A 16,974-nucleotide genomic window follows, 5' to 3' on the forward strand; every position below is an offset into this window, starting at 1 on the left:
AGCACACAATGAACTACAAAGTTTAGATTAACCAATAGACAGTGGAGTTGAAAGGAAAGAACAGCCAAGAATGAGGCCCCGAAACCAAATACTCCAACTATAGGGCAAGTTAATTCAGGAGATAGGAGAAGCTCGAGTTTCTAGCATTTGTCCGTCCGTCCGTATTTCACCTGGAACCATGCAGCCTTCCCAAAGATTGGCTTCCCAGCTGTACTCTTCATATAGCGAGCCATGATCATCCCAATACTCCCAGTGGTCATCCAAGCAATCAGCATGAGGGAACCTACAAGAAATATCGGTAATCATCTCACACGTCAATCTACATTCAAAAAACAGATATTAAAGGTTTTCCTTATTTCTCTATAGGTATCAATTGTTGTTTTTGTAGAAACGTAGGTGGAGGGGTCAGATGTCCATACGACTGGGCTCCAATGCAAAATCTGTAAAAAGGTTCCAACCTACCAAGTGCCATTTAGGATATTGGTACCTTATATAGCAGAAGAGCCACTAGGGCCTGGGTGTAACTGTTACCTATGCCCCCCATAGCTATACTCGAGGTAGTACCCCCCTCTTAACATAATCTCACAGGACGGGATCCAATCACATCCATTTAACTCTATATATTCTGTATAGCCAGTTGAATGTGTGTTTGGAATGGTCACTATATATAATGTAAGTACAGGAATACTGTAAATGACTGACCTTGTACACCGACACCATGAACAAATCATTTATACATTAAGAAAACAGAAAAGGACATGAACAATCTAACTATTCCATTGACCTCATTCCTACTCTAAAACACATCTTACTTCTTATGCCATATAACACGCAATAATGAAATCAATAGGTAAATACTCACCGTGACCAAGCACCACTCGACTAATTCCGCTCTGTGAACCCGTTGTCGTAAAAGCTGACAGGTCAACTTTAGTGCTGGAGATAACTTTCTTTGTATGCTGGGCGATCGATCCTATGCATAATACATTTATAAACCGTTATATAATGGGAGACGTACACGTCTATTCATTTTGTATTTATTTCTATATAGGATTATGGGAGAAGCCATGTTGCCCAATCCGCTGCTTTGCTTTATGAACGGGGGTTTGCTTTACAGCAGTGATGTACGGCACATTATCGCTACAAGAATCACTGGCCTCAGGAGTCTAGTGCTGTACACTAGGCCTCACTGCTGAATCCAGGGGTTGGTTATGCCTATGTTAGGGCCTGTTCACATCATATTAAGTAATGGGGCAGTAATATGTTTTTATTTATCATAGAGGGCAGGTTCACATCATATTAAGTAATGGGGCAGTAATATGTTTTTATTTATCATAGAGGGCAGGTTCACATCATATTAAGTAATGGGGCAGTAATATGTTTTTATTTATCATAGAGGGCAGGTTCACATCATATTAAGTAATGTGATGTAAGGCCTGGTTCACATCTGAGTTTGGGAATCCGCATATGGACCCCCAAGAACAGAATACCAAACGCACTGGCAAGTGGTGTGCAGTGAAAGCACACGGACCCCTAGACCATAATGGGGACCATGGTGCGGTGTCCACACGGAACATGCAGACAGAAAAGTACTTCGTGATCTACTTTCATGTCTGCGTGATTCGTGCAGGCAGCACACGGACCCCATTATTCGCTATGGGGTCCGTGTGCTTTCATTGCTCAGCGCTTGCCATTGCGTTCAGTAGTCCATTCGGGGGGTCCCCATACGGACTCCCTGAATGGATTACAAAATGCAGATGTGAATGAGGCATTAGTAATGTGACAGTAAGTGATATGCTTTTATTTATCATAGACTCGGATGGTCATCTGTTTTTGGTATCCACAAAACTGATCAGGTAAACTGATTATCAAAACGTTCACAGAAAGTCTGCAGAGTTTTCCTCTACGGACTTTCTGCATCCATTATACCTATACAGGAATCGCCAGGGTTTCCGCAGGTTAAATTGACATGCTGATTATTTTGTCAAATGTCAAAATAGCAGCGTTTCTGCCAAATTTCAGCATTTACGCTACGTGAAGCCCCGATCTAGATAAATGTATTACCCAGAACTATGTGTAGAATAGAGACTTACAGAGACAGATAAGTCTGGGCAGTGAGTCTCATAATGACTTACTGTATATTAGGGAACATGGAGGACGGTCAATGCAGAGGTCAAACCCCACAACCTGCTCCAGATTATGTTATCTTTTCTATATGACGACTAATCCATTGTATATGTTGTGTACTGACTACGTATGAGTTTTAAACCATAAGTATTTCACAAGGATAAAACCATAATGAATATTCTTCCACATAGGAATGACTGGAGCTTGCTCATCCATGTGGGAGCTTCTCAGAATATCAAGATATAAATACATTTAGTAAAACAGGAACCTATTGCAGTCTATTGTGTAAGCAGCATAAAACATTATGCTTCCCCAAACTCACCATCTGCATTGGACGGGCCACTGACCAGGAAGACATAGTAGGTGGAAGTCCCACTTGATCGTAGTTGTAATGAGATGCTGCTGTTACTAATAAAGCAACATTTCACTACTCCATTTGTATAGGATGACACTGTAGATCCAATTGTGTTCTGAAACATAAATGTAACATGGAAGTATAAGAACTTTTTATAGAGTTTCCCATTCCTTTTGTAGTCATTCTTGGCTTTGGCTCAAAACACCGCAACAAAAATAGCTGCGTTTCTGCAACGTGGGGCCCTAACCTTAAACTCTATAACTGTGTTGTACAAGTCTAACTTTCACCTTGATTTACATACACGTGATTGTATCTACACAGAACAATCTCTATCAAATATGAACATAAATAAGTTATAAAAGTATCTTCCAGCACCTGTAGCTTCTATCCCTAGACCCTAATGCCTCTTTTCTTCCAGAAGCTCCTTCTAGGGGGCAGTCACACTTGTGCCGCTGTCCGCCCTTTGTGATTCCGGCGAGAAGCCAGGGAAAACAGCTTGGGGACGGCTTGCCAGTGGACAGGTTAAAAACCCATTTCAATGGATTTTAAAGCAATCCGGAGGTGTCCGTATGCAGCCTCTCCACCGTGAAACCACTTTTTTTCGTATGGACACAAAGTCGGACATACAGGACTTTGTGTTTGTGCAAAACAAATGGTGTTACGGCAGAGAGGCTGCATACGGAAACCTGCAGATTGCTTTAAAATCCGTTGAAATGAAAGGTTTTTAAACCAAGCACTAGCAAGCTGTCTCCAAGCTGTTTTTCCTGGCTTTTCGGCAGAATCAAAGGGCAGACAGAAGTGTAAGTGTGAATGCCCCCTAATAGAAGAATACAAGAAGCAGCTGGATCTTGGGCACGATAAGGGTATGTTTGCACGGCGGAATTTGCCTTCCATGTGTGAACACATTGCACATTCCAAAGAATGGGCCTAATCAGGAAGGAGCCTCATACCACAGCTGAGTCAGCCACGGAATCCGCGGCAAGATAGGGCAGCTCGCTTCTTTTTTTTTGCTACTAGCTAGTGGACAAAAGAAGCGAGTGGATACCATTGAAGTCAATGGGAACCGTTTTTTTTTGGAGCCAGATTCCGCGTCAAAATCTGCTCAAAAAAACTCTGTATGAATATATGGCCTTAATGGGCCATCGGATAAGCAGTAGTTTGTGAAGGAGAAACCTCTCAGCAGGTATGGAAAGTATAGCGGATGTGGTGAAACCGTATGAGTATAATAGAGGGAGAAGTGTACAGCAAACAGTTTAGTAAAATCTCAGTAGCCTAGTAGAAAGTTATTATACTATAACATATAGAAATGAATACTTTAAAATCAATGAACCACTTTTGTGTCTTTTTTAACTTATTGATTTATAAATGATTGATTTACAAAATATTGCATTTTAGGACTTAAACTAATGATTAATAAAAACAAATACGGTATCACTTTGGCATTAGGTTTTTATCATAACAAGATACAAATGAGCTTTATTAGCATCACCAAAGAAAAACATTTGGTGTTGCCAAAGCAAAAAGACAGTTGGGGGTGGTGAAGGGGGATGGGTACGGGGTTCGTGGGTTGGAGGTTTTAGTGTCTGTAGGGTCTCCTCGTTCTTGTTTGGGGCGTTTGGGTGTCGGTGAGTATGGGGTAGACAGGTGATGGGGGGGGTTAATAACCATCAGTTTGGCTTCTGCAGCTACTAAATAAATAAACCCACCAATCTAAAAATGGTTCCTATGGTGTAAGCAGCATTTAATCCCCATTGTTCAATAATATTATTATAGGACTCACAGTGTTTCTGATAGTGGGAGCGACATATCCGGTGTTGTAAGCGTCTTGTACCAAAACATTTCCCGCGGAGTTCTTTGTACAAATATAAACATCATCATTGCCCTGGAAGACAAAAGACACACACAAGCCACAAGATTACATGACATCCATGGGCTAACAAAGTAATGGGGGCATAAAATTATTATGGTTATTGTTATTTCCCTAAGTGAATGGGACAAAATTTACTGGCCTTTGGGCCCCATTCCCTGACAATACATGTCCTTTTTTTGTGGACACTAATGCCTGGTTCATATTTGCGTTCCATAATCTGTTTGGGGTGTCTGCATGGGGACCCCCCCACCCGAACGGAATACCAAGCGCATTGACAAGCGGGGAGCAGTGAAAGCAAATGGACTACATAGACTATAATAGGGTCCGTGTGCTTTCTGTGTGCTGACCACACGAGTCATACAAACAGGAAAGTAGATCATGAAGTACTTTTTTGTCCATATGTTCCATGCAGACACCACACGGACCCCATTATAGTCTATGGGGTCCATTTACTTTCACTTGCTCACCGCTTGTCAATGCGTTCGGTAGTCCCCACGCAGACTCCAGATTACCAAACACAGACGTGAACCAGGCATAAGTGTACTGGCTACACCACCTTTCTGAGACAACACCAGCATATAACATACCCACATATTCTATAAAAATAAGAGGTGCCCCAGTGGATGCGGAAGAATTTACTCTACATTACACCTTATAACCCATTATTGGACAACTGGTTTAGAAAATCTCAACCTGCTGAATGTGACCTGTCGTGCACCAGACGCAATACTGTATGTACGAATGCAAGAAATATATCAATTTTATTATTTTAGTAACATAAAATAAATAAAAAAATAAATAAAACTCACCATTTTTTGATCACTAGAGAACCCAATAGCCACATATCCAGAAGCAGGGCCGCTCATTTCAAACACGTATCCATTGCCCGTGGGTGCTGCGGACATGAAGAGACAGGTGGTATCATTGGGATCGCAGTTTGTGGGATTAGTGAAGCAAAACTTCTGAGAACCGCACGTGGTACCAGATATCTGCAACTGGAAGAATGAAGAATATGAAGAGTCACTCCCAGCACATACTCTATGGGCATGTATCCTATCAACTCTAACACCATGCAGACCCTATCTGTAAAATGCATTCACCCAACTCTCAGGTGTCGGGACTACAGTCAACATTCTGTCCAGTGGCGTAACTACCGCCATAGCAGCAGAGGCAGCTTCCACAGGGCCCGGGACATTAGGGGCCCGCTGACAGCCGCTACCACTGCTATCATTATACTCGGGGGGGTCTTTCCGGCTCCCCCCCCCTACCCCCGAGTATAATGATTCGCGGACCGGGAGAAGTAAGAAACATAAAAAACACTGTTACTTACCTCTCCACGATCCTGGCCAGGCCTCCTTCCTAGTTGTCTGACGTCTCTGACGTCACATGAACCCAGCCTGCATCCCGGGTAATGTGACGTCCAATGTCATTGCAGAAGGACGGCAGCGGAGGCCGACAGCGTAGGAGCTGTGGGACAGGTAAGAAACAGCATTTTTTTATGTTTTTATTCCCCTGTGTCTCCGATTATTATACTCTGGGGTCTGAAAAGACCCCAGAGTATAATAATTGTTTATGGGAGTCCAAAGTGGGACATAATACTGTGTGCAGGGGCCACTATGGTGTACAATACTGTGTGCAGGGGACACTATGGGGGATAATACTGTGTGCAGGGGACACTATGGGGTATAATACTATGTCAGGGCCCACTATATGGGGGAATAATAGAACGTGCAGGAATGCGTAGGAGGGAATTGGTTGAGGTCTTCGGCATCGGTCGGGGGGGGGATGTCAAAAATTCGCCACGGGGCCCCGCCATTTCTGGTTACGCCACTGATTCAGTCCTACACAGCAAATGTATTCAGGATTTTCTTCAGTATGAGGACCAAGCTCACTTCTGAGTACAATGTGCTATAACATAGCTGGTAAAGGTCATGCTCACATCTATACTTTGTCTAGAGACTTACTGCTTGTAGGATACCGCTCTCCACTCCAGTCCAGAAGGTGTTGTAACTACTCAAAACAGTTGCTCTAAAAATAAAAAAATTAAAATTATAAAATAAATAATTAATAATAATAATAGTTATTATTATTAATTCCTGGACAACCCCTTTAAAGCTCCTCTAGTTCATTAAAAAGCCAGGGATTGTAGATTTACTTTCATAGGCATTCAAACATTGCATGTAATTAATGAACACTTGGCACAATAAAAGAATACAGGGCAGCCAAGTATGGTGCAACAGGCCACAACCAGTTTTATTAGTTCTTCGGGTTTCCCTTCAGGAAGTTCACTTGGGGACCCCCGAATGGAAACCTATGCACATAAAAAAGCTGTTACCTAAGGAAACCCATAGACTATAATGGGATCCATGTGGTTTCCTGAAAACCGTACTTTTCTCTCTGCATGTTTTGTGCGAAAACCGAGCGGAAACCACATTGTAGTTTATGGGGTTCACGGGTTTCCTTAACTGCTTTTTTATGTGTCTCGTTTTCTGTTCGTGGGGCCCCAAACGGACTTCCTAAACGCAGACTTGAATAGGGCCATACGAAATAAAATCCTAGCCGCCAGGCCACTACCTTTAACACAGATACCCAACTACAAAGAGCTGGGCCTACTGCACAGCTCCCTAAACACAATACACAGCTGTTTTACCCACACACGGTTTTCCCAGAGCAAAGTGACATATACCTGTGTGCAGTCTGGTCTTATACACACACACACACACACTTTAGGAAAAAGGGAATTAACCCCATTAAACCTGAAGTGGCTGAATGGAGCGGCTCTGTGTAGTGGCAACACCAGGGTATTCTAGGGACTTTTAGGCCGTTGCGGTTTTGGAAATCAAATCAAGTCAATTATACCTACAAAAACATTACAGACTGCAGAGGAAAATTCTGCTGACTTTCTGTGAAAAATGGAGATGCGTTTCCAACACGATTTTCCAGCTGCACTTTTTCGCCACGGCTCACTACCTGGAACGTTAGCTTTGAGCTAATGCCCCACCTTACAGAAAAATCTGCAGTGTTTTTACAGTAAAAATGTCAGATTTATTTTATTCTCATCCATACACATCAGAATTGCAAGAGTTTTCCCTATGTCATTAATTGGGGGGGGGGGGGGGGGGGGGGGAGTTTGGCGCAGAGAAAAACGTAGCAGACACACAAAGAAAATGCAATGCATTTCTACTGGTATAATCATACCATAGCTTAGCAGGATTTCCCTTTCTGGATTCTGGGAAAGTTGGATAACATACCAGATAAGGAAGTATAGGGACTGCTGAATACTGAATACCTAAATAAATCCCCCTGCTTGCTCCCAAATCATGCCAATGCTTGCTTGATTTGCACTTTGAGGTTCTGAGAAAGCTGGGTAGCATAGCATGTGGAGTTGTGATAGGGAATACTAAATATACCTAAATAAACACTCGTCCTTGCTCCTTCTTGTTCCTTAATGTGACAGATGTATTTTCAGGGTCTCAAGAACGCTGGGTAACATATCAGTCTGTATTGTCATACAGACTGCTGCTGCAGCAAAATCTACCTTTTTATCTACCAGATAGCTCAGGGGTAGGCAACCATTCGACACTCCAGCTGTTGTAACACTACAACTCCCAGCATGCATACTTGCTCTGCTGTTCTTGGAACGCCCATGGAAGTGAATGGAATAGGTTGGGAGTTGTAGTTTCAAAAGAAATGGAGTGACTAAGGTTGCCGACGCCTGAGATAGCAACTTTTGCTAGTTTTCAGGAATCTTGGAAAGTTGGGCGATTTGCACGAAGCAGATGGACTCCACACACTTGTAATCCTTCCCTCTCCCTGGTATTATGAATGCTCTGGAGCGGCTTTGTCTCCGTTACAACATTAGGATGAGGCCCCAAGTTGCTCAAATGCACCTTTTTTGTTGCAGATTTTGCTATAGGAGTGGATGGAGCAGAAGTGAGAACTTCCTATATATTTCCCATTCCTTTTGTAGCTATTCTTGCAAAATCTGCAACAAAAAATAAATAAATAAATAATTGCATTTTTATAACGTGGGGGCTCAGCCTTAGAGGGGAGGACGGGGCTCCATTCAGTGTATCTGTGCGGTCAAGCTAGTGCCTATAGATGGTCTCCAGTTGGTAATGGCACTGCACATAGGCAGGAAGCAATGCCCAATCTACGTCTGTAAGATTTCTGCCAGACTGCTCGGAGCAGCTGTTTCCCAGCTTGTCCTGCAGACATAGCTAGAGATGATCTAGTGTTCCTGTAAAGAAATAGAAAAAAAAAAAAAAGTTTTGCTCTAATCTTCTATTTACTCGATCAAATCACAGAGGTCACCTAGAAAGAGCGTGATCTCTTAAGAAGGCTATTAATAATATGAGAGCCGCTCCTTGAGACTGCAGATAGCTTTATGTTCCCTTAACATAAGTAATCCAAGGTCATAGAGTTATCACAAAAGAAATGTTTGCAGCTTCCGGACTGTTTTGTAATGTAAACTAACCACATATTGCACTGCCTACCTATATACAGAGCAGTTATAAGAAATGAATCAATACATTGTATACTTCCATTGCGTCAATGCAGAAATGATGAAATATCCAGTTTTGCAAAGATTTTTTTTTTAATGCTTCACCTCCGCCTCCTACTAATTTAAAGGGAACCTCTCACTAGAAAAATTCAATGCAGCCTATAGGTCTCACGTTAGACAGGAGGAGTAAAGCAGATTGATATATAGTTTTGTGGGAAAAGATTCAGTATAACGTGTCATTTGTACATTGCAATCTATGTTCTTTCATTACTATGAAGTCAAGCTTTTGCCAATTACGGAAGCCTAGTTATCCCACAAATTGTATCAGTCTCTATTTAAGGGTTAGTGGTTGTTATTAGGGATCAGCTGTTCCGAACAGCACGCACCCATAGAAATGAATGGAAGCACCTGGCACGTACACTTTGCCGGCGGCCGGTCGCCGTGCCGGGTGCTTCCATTCATTTCTATGGGAGCGTGCTGTTCGGAACGGCTGATCCGAACAGTGTTTGCTCATCTCTAGTTGTTATGTGTGTGATGGTGTTGTATCACCACGTATTTGTCAGGAGTTTTTTGTATCGCAGAACTTGGATGTAGATGAACCTTTTTAGGTGTCTGATTAAATCTCTTCCATGTTAGATACTGTGCACTAGATGGCCTGTAGGTTTCTTGCAGATTGTTGTATTGTATGGTTTTTCACGTATGGCTGCGTCCAGGAAATGCATTTGAGATCTTGAGTAGTAGAGAGTGACTCTGATGATAGGATGGAACTTGGTGAAAGATTATTAGCACGTTGTCAGGAGAATACGTTATAGTTCTGCAAAGGCACCTGTCCAATAATACAGGCACTTTGCCAAGTTTCCAGTACACACCTGAAGCGCAGAGGTCCGGCTCCTTGTGGAGCTGTCCATGTAGCCGTGATACTCGTCTTTGCATTAGGATTTGTATGACTGACAGCAGAATTCTAGACAGAAGAAAATAACCAAGTGTTTCATCAAAGACGTCATTTATGGTAAATAATATCTACACACATATATACAATACATACACAGCTTTCTGACTCTTTTCAAAAACCAATGTTTGTTGCAAACCATGAACTTACTGCTTGTGAGCCACATGTCAATGTCTGAGTGTTACTTGAATCGGAGATAGTAAACGTTCCAGTAATCCAGTCTCCTCCTACTTGTCGGCCTTGAAGAAGAAATCCTTTAAATGTGTCTGAACCAGATTTTGACTGTATAGTCACTGAAATGGAAAATAATATAATGATTGGAGATCAGTCAGGATACAGTTAGGTACAGAAATATTTTGGACAGTGACAAGTTTTGGCATTTTAGCTTTTAACATTTTAATTTTGGCTTTTTGCATTTTAGGGGCTGTTCACACTACCGTTGGTGTACGCTCAGCAGTGTCCATGGCTATTGTCCGTACAAGATTTTAGCAACAGACACTGGCTGGTGTGTTTACAATTTCCATTCATTTCAATTGCATTGTATCTTGTGTCCTTTAGTGTCCGTTTTCAACCATGCCCGTTTTTTTCAAGCGGACAAAAAATTCCTACATACAGGACTTAGCGTCTGTTTGAAAAAACGGACAGCAAGTGTCTTTTTTCTTTTTTACATTGAGGTCTATGGGCAAAAGACATATAACGGACAGTAACTGATAGCCATCAGATACTGTCAGTTTGTGTCCATTATGATAGGTGTCCGACAGTGTTGATCGAGTAGTATTTGATCGAATACCTCGCCGGCATAGTAATGCGTGTAATCCGCCGAACAGTGGCGTAACTAGGAATGGTGGGGCCCCGTGGCGAACTTTTGACATGGCCCCCCCCCCCTTCCTGATTGACACCAAAGGCCTCAACTGACCGACCTCTGCCGCATTCCTGCATGCACTATTATGCCCATAGTGGCCCCTGTACACAGTATTATGCCCCATAATGAACACCCATGAACAATTATTATACTCTGGTATCCCCAGAGTATAATAATTGGAGACCCTGAAGGTAACCGCTTTTTAATGCATATAGGTTTCAGTTTGGGGGGTCCCAAGCAGACTCCACGAATGGAAACCTGAACGCATATGTAAATCGGGCCTAAACATCACATTATAAAATACAATTCTAGTATGTATAATGGTAGACATGTATAGAAGGAAATACAGATAGATAGATAGATAGATAGATAGATAGATAGATAGATGGATATTGATATGCTGTATATACTTATACATATACATACATATACAACATATACACACACCTATCTACACACATTCAGGACTCACACAGTATATAAGACACATAATGTAAACACATATACACATCTATACATATTTTATCCAAAAATATACTTACATGTGGCTGTGCAGCTCTGTCTAGCAATGAAGAGAGCAGATACATTGCACAGGATATCTCCCCTCACACTCCGATACTGAGGAGGGGGAGGGCCGGAACAGGAACCTGCTGTCTGCTTTTACAAGAAGCATCTGCAGCCCTGCATCTAGCAGTGATTTGTCTACTGCCGATCTTCCCCTTATGGTAGGGAAGGTATGAGGCCCTTGAGGGTGTAGGGGTCCTGGGCAATTGCCCAGTTTGCCCCCCTTCCCCCTAACGCCAGCCCTGTGGCCCGTTACTCACTGGAGGTAACAGCCTATTAAGGAAAAAAAAAACAAAAAACGTGGTGGTAGCAGCTGTCGCCGGGCCCCTAAATGTCCCGGGCCCTGTGGCAGCTGTTACCACTGCTACCATGGTAGTCACGCCACTGCTGCCGAACACCAAGGGGTTAAACGCTTCAAATATTTGATGTGTTTAACCCCTTGGTGTTCGGCCGATTACACGCATTCCTATGCTGGCGAGGTATTCGATTGAATACTACTCGCTCAACACTAGTGTCTTTTTTTTTTTTTTTTAAACGGACACCATTGGTAGTGTGAACATTACCTTAGTTTACCAAACTATATTCAGGTTACAGTTCTATAACTTCCATGTCTTTCATGGATTTCTAAGCTTGTTCCTGAGCTCCCCAATGCACACTTTTTTTTTAAATTACCAAAATGTACCAGTCTTAACCAACACTTAGCAAAATGCCGCAGTTTGACCACAGCAGAAACATCATGGAAAAAAAAACAAAAACAAAAGTGGTATTTTACACTCCCTGCAAAGAAAATCCCATCCACAATTTGTGCGAAAATATATGCATTGGACACACTGCTATTTCCATTGCAGTTTTGGAAATTGCAGCATGTCCATTATGCCTACAGAAATGCTGCCGGTTTTCCTATAGGTATAATTGAAGCAGAAAGTCTGCAGAGGAAACATCTGAGAACTTTCTGTGAAAAGCGCCATGGGAAAAAATAAAATAAATATTGCAATGCATTGCTGTCGCGGTTTTTCCAACACCACCATTTTACCTCAGCCCACTATGTGGGGCCTAAGGCAGGTGACACAGTACAAATTTACAGTAGATTAGTTGTGTTGCATTTGTCTAATAAGTCATCCTCCTGAAGAGTCCTTGTCTTCTCATGGATCGCATCACATCAGGACTGCACATTGTAGGCGGTCAGCACACTAGATATTTAGAGGCCGAGTTACAATCCGATATCAGGGATAACGTTTCACCCTTTATTCCTCACCTGCAATAGTGTCTCCTGGAACAAAAGTGGTTTTAGACACAGTGATGGTGTACGGGGACACCGATGACTGAGGACCGTTTCCTCCGTGACTTGGAAGCATGCTGTCACACGAAGCACTTATTTGTCCACTTGGATATCCCAATACAGTAGCCAAACATCCAACACAGAGGAGTAGTGTTATGTAACCTTCCATTTCTACCTGTAGACACACAGATGAGAATTGTCACAAGGTGTTCCTAGACCACAACGTGCTGTTCCGTGTACCTGCATATTACAGATGTAGCAAAGTCTTACCCAACACTTAACAGCGTATTAAAGGGAACTTGATAGAGGTTTTCGTCCCTAAACTGACTCCAGCATCAAGTCTAACTAAGCTTTTAAAACCTTAGATTGGCATATGTAAATTTACCTTAACTAGCCCAAGAGGACAGAGAGTAGTTTCATCTAGTCATTGCACTCTGAGGCCTCCAGATCAGATATCGGGTGATGTCGGACAGTCAGGGACATGTCAGTCACGCTACACAGGGTGTGATATAGTGCAATAACTCCATGACTAGATTAAGCTGCTCCCCACCCCCATGACTAATTAAGGTAAGTTTATATATGACAACCTAAAGTTTTAAAAGCTTATATATAAAACTTTAATTTTCAGCAACAGAACTCTTAGTGAGGGGCACCATAGGAAAGGTCATTACTTGATGCTGGGGTCAGTTTAGGACCTTTAGCAATCTCAGAATCAGAGCTACTCCGGTGCGAGTCTTTCCCTTCTGGGGTTTCTATAGGGTTAGCCCTTAAGGTGCGCTAAACTGTGTGACCTCTCATTGCAAGGATGATGTAAAACCAGTATGTTATAAGTCCTTACTGTGCCAAGTCATCCCCTAACAACACTATACATCTACCGCCACATGGCACAATTTTGCACCTAGATATATACCCCGTAGGTTCACAACAGGGCAGCACATAAAGCCTGGTTCATGTGACTTGACCAGCCCAGCCCTGCAGTGTATGTCATTAAAGTTACAGTGTACACACATTAAATTACATATACGTTTTCACATAGCAGGTAGCCGATGGGGCAGGCAGCTCCCATTGCTAAGAGAATACACACATTCACATTGGATATTTCATCCACATAATGCGGCATTCACACTTGCGCAGTTGCCTGCCCTTTGTATCTCTGCCTAAATCCCCTGAAAAACTGTATATGGATGGCCTGCCTGTGGTCAGTTTAAAAATCAATTCATTTCAGTGGGTTTTTAAAGCAAACCGCCAGTGTCTGTATGCAGCCTCCGCTGTGAAACCAGTTTTTTGCATGGAAAAAGATTTTAAAAAATTAAAAACAAAAAAAAAAAAAACACACGGTTTCATTGTGGAGAGACTGTATACAGCACCTGTGGTTTGCTTTAAAAACCCATTGAAATGAATGCTTTTTAAACTGGAAGCCATCAAGCACTTTTTCCCAGGGATTTAGGCGGAAACACAAAGGGCGGACAGCGGTGTAAGGCTGAGTTCAGACGGAGTTTTTTTGGTCAGGATTTTGAGGCGGAATCCACCTCAAAATCCTAACCAAAAAATTGACTTCCATTGAAATCAATGGGAGCTGGTCATTTCTTATTTTTGCGAGCAGTATGTTCTGAGCAACATTCTCATTCGTCAGGCGTATGCCGCGGCTGGACATCCACCTGAAGACATTCCCTCCCAACTAGGCCCATTCATCTGGGCCTAATCCGGAGTGGAGTGCATGACTGGATGCCGGTGTACTGCACCAGCATCCAGTCGCGGCTACCCATTTTTTGGTTCGGAATCTGAGGCGGACTCCGCGTCAAATTCCGCACCAAAAAAATCTCCGCCTGAACTCAGCCTAAGTGTGAATGCTGTTCACACACAGTATAGCAGTTCCATGGACATATATATGTGCATATACATACAGGGACGTAACCATGGTGGGCACAGCAGTAGCAGTCTCTACTGGGTGCTGGACCCTGAGGGGGGTCAAAAGATCCTTCTGCCACATAAAATAAACCACACAAATAAAATAGGGGCTTCATTACAAATTTTGCATTTGGGACAAGGAGCTTCAAGGTACATCTTTATATACACAGATCATTGCTTATGTGATATTTTTGCACTAAAAATTAACAGATCCAACAGGTACAGGTATTGTACATTTCAGAATCAGAAGGGAGCAGATCATCAGGAGTCACCCCTCGACACATTGATACATAATTGTATATATGGAAAGGGCATCAAAGAAGTGGCATGAATTTTGCTTTTACCAACCTAAAAGTTTGACACCTTTTCCCAACATTTACTACAGCAGAAGTGACCCATGTAGTTTAGCTTCTCACGCTGAATATCATGGGTTGTGTTTGATTTTTATTGCTACAATTGTAAATGTAGTGTATTGTTACTGTATTCTGTGTAGCTATAATCTGTAATGTAACAGTGAACTGTTAATAAGAAGCTCTTATACTTGGGGTTATCTGGTACAAAACGACCTGCTGAATCATTTACTATAATAAACTAAGATCAGAAAATGTGAGCTCAGCAATTGCAGATAAAGTACAAACCCATTCATTTTTATGGGCTCACACACAAAGCCATAGTTTTTGTGCTGTGTGTCCAGGCTTTAGTGAGAAGTCACAAAATATGGAGCAGGTCCAATACTTGTCCGTATTTGCAGCTGTCTATTCATTTAAATGTCAAGACTTCTCTCTCTGAAGAACAGGAACCCAAAAGTCAGTGTGAACCTAGTGTAAACCACAAGCCGGCTGACAGAGCAGTCAGGAGACCCTCATACACATCAAGGCTGAGGCCCCACACTGCTGAAACACAACTTTTTTTGTTACAGATTTTGCTGCATTTTTTTGGAGCCAAGGCCGGGATTGGATTGAGTAGAAGGTAGAAGTATAAGAACTTTGTACATATTTCCCATCCCCCTTGTAGCTGCTCATGGTTTTGGCTCAAAAACAGCTGCGTTTCGGCAAAGTGGGGACTCAGCCTAAGGAGCATTTATTTATCCACTTGCCCCTTTTTTTTTTTGTTGGCCAATTCACTCAATGTTTTAATAAATCAGGCACATACACTGGTAAGACGGAAAAAAAAAACAAAAAAAAAAGTGCAAAAAAACAAACAAAAAAATGTAAAAATTGATAAATAACTCTAAATTTGATGGTCAGTATATTCCATTAATTTAAGGCCCAATTCAAATCCACGTTTAAGATTCTGTTCAGGGAGTCCGCTTGGGGACCCCCCCTTTCTCCAAACGGAAACCTATACGCATTAAAAAGCGGTTACCTGGGAAAACACGCAGACCCCATAGACTATAATGGGGCCCCTTTTGGTTTACACACAAAATTGCGGAGAGAAAAGTGCTGCTTGCTATGGGGTTCGCTGGTTTCACAGGTAACCGCTTTTTAATGTGTATAGGTTTCCATTTGGTGGGCGTCCCCCGAACGCAGATGTGAATAAGGTCTATGGGAAGCTAATGTATCACGGCTCAGAGTTTGCTAATAAATGTATCCACGATCTGTGTTAGGTGGTGGATACATATAGGTGAGTATTTAAATATAGTGGACACATCTACGGGTCCCATGCGTACTGTAGAAGTCAAAAAGTGTGTATACTGTACGTCCATCAGGTATACACTGAGTGTATATCTCGGATGCATGGAAAGAATGATATGCAAACATAGCATAAACTATATACACAAAGATTTCTTCTATCCTACTAGTTGGTTCTAATAATTTGGCACAGGAACGATAACTTACACAGAGTCTGGAGACCAGTTTCTCGTGGGTTTGTTTAGGCTGGATACAATTGTAGCAAAATCTCAGCTTCAGTATTCTGTCTGTAAGGGGGATTATTAACTTCTGGTTATAAGCAACAATGTTTTCTTGCTGCAAGACTGAACAGATCTAGGAATTTAAAGGCAAGGTAAAGAATTGCTGGACTGAGATTTATATACATAACATAGAACCCTCTACTGTGTCCTATAATGCCTCATTATTCTTCCCCATCATGTACAGAATGTCATTTATTTCCTCTTCTTCTAGTCTTTTAAGTATCTTTCACATTCCAAGACCTCAAATAGAAACAAGGAAATAAGTAGCATCAGAAGACTCACCGGGATGCTTGTCGTCTCCGTAAATGGATAGGAGATGTCACACAGTCAGAAGCTATGGGAGGGCTGGTCCCAGGTGCAGTAGGCAGGGAAAACAGGCTGTACTTGTAATCCTCCACCTGACAGGGAGTGGCGCATGTAAACATAGCTGAATTTATTAGGAAAATCCCAATGATATTGCATTTATTGTAGAAAATACTCACCGTCAACCTTGTGAAGACCAGATGCTGATCTAGATCAGATTCCCTGCAATACATAGTGATGACATAGTGACTGCTCGGTATTGTTTTTGTAGCTAGCAAACCTGAATATGCTCTGAGCCGTTCTTGTGATTATACAAGCAGCCTAGTATCAGATAACATGAG

The 16,974-nt window shown here is 42.1% G+C and overlaps 1 protein-coding gene across 1 annotated transcript in view; it reads right to left on the minus strand.

Moving 5' to 3' along the window:
• The window catches only part of LOC142217904 (putative ferric-chelate reductase 1), a 32,231-nt gene extending 15,607 nt beyond the window's left edge, over positions 1–16,624 (minus strand). Inside the window, exons 1-10 of the mRNA XM_075286225.1 lie at positions 16,613–16,624; positions 12,487–12,685; positions 9,956–10,098; positions 9,726–9,817; positions 6,317–6,380; positions 5,162–5,347; positions 4,263–4,364; positions 2,450–2,597; positions 863–973; positions 171–283 (exon numbers count right to left, since the gene is read on the minus strand). Of these exons, the coding sequence (XP_075142326.1) occupies positions 171–283; positions 863–973; positions 2,450–2,597; positions 4,263–4,364; positions 5,162–5,347; positions 6,317–6,380; positions 9,726–9,817; positions 9,956–10,098; positions 12,487–12,679 (1,152 nt within the window). The 5' untranslated portion in view covers positions 12,680–12,685; positions 16,613–16,624. The remainder of the gene's footprint in view (positions 1–170; positions 284–862; positions 974–2,449; positions 2,598–4,262; positions 4,365–5,161; positions 5,348–6,316; positions 6,381–9,725; positions 9,818–9,955; positions 10,099–12,486; positions 12,686–16,612) is intronic.
• Positions 16,625–16,974: the final 350 nt, after the last annotated feature.

Source organism: Leptodactylus fuscus, chromosome 9 (genome assembly GCF_031893055.1).
Source record: "Leptodactylus fuscus isolate aLepFus1 chromosome 9, aLepFus1.hap2, whole genome shotgun sequence".
Taxonomy (NCBI): Eukaryota; Metazoa; Chordata; class Amphibia; order Anura; family Leptodactylidae; genus Leptodactylus; species Leptodactylus fuscus.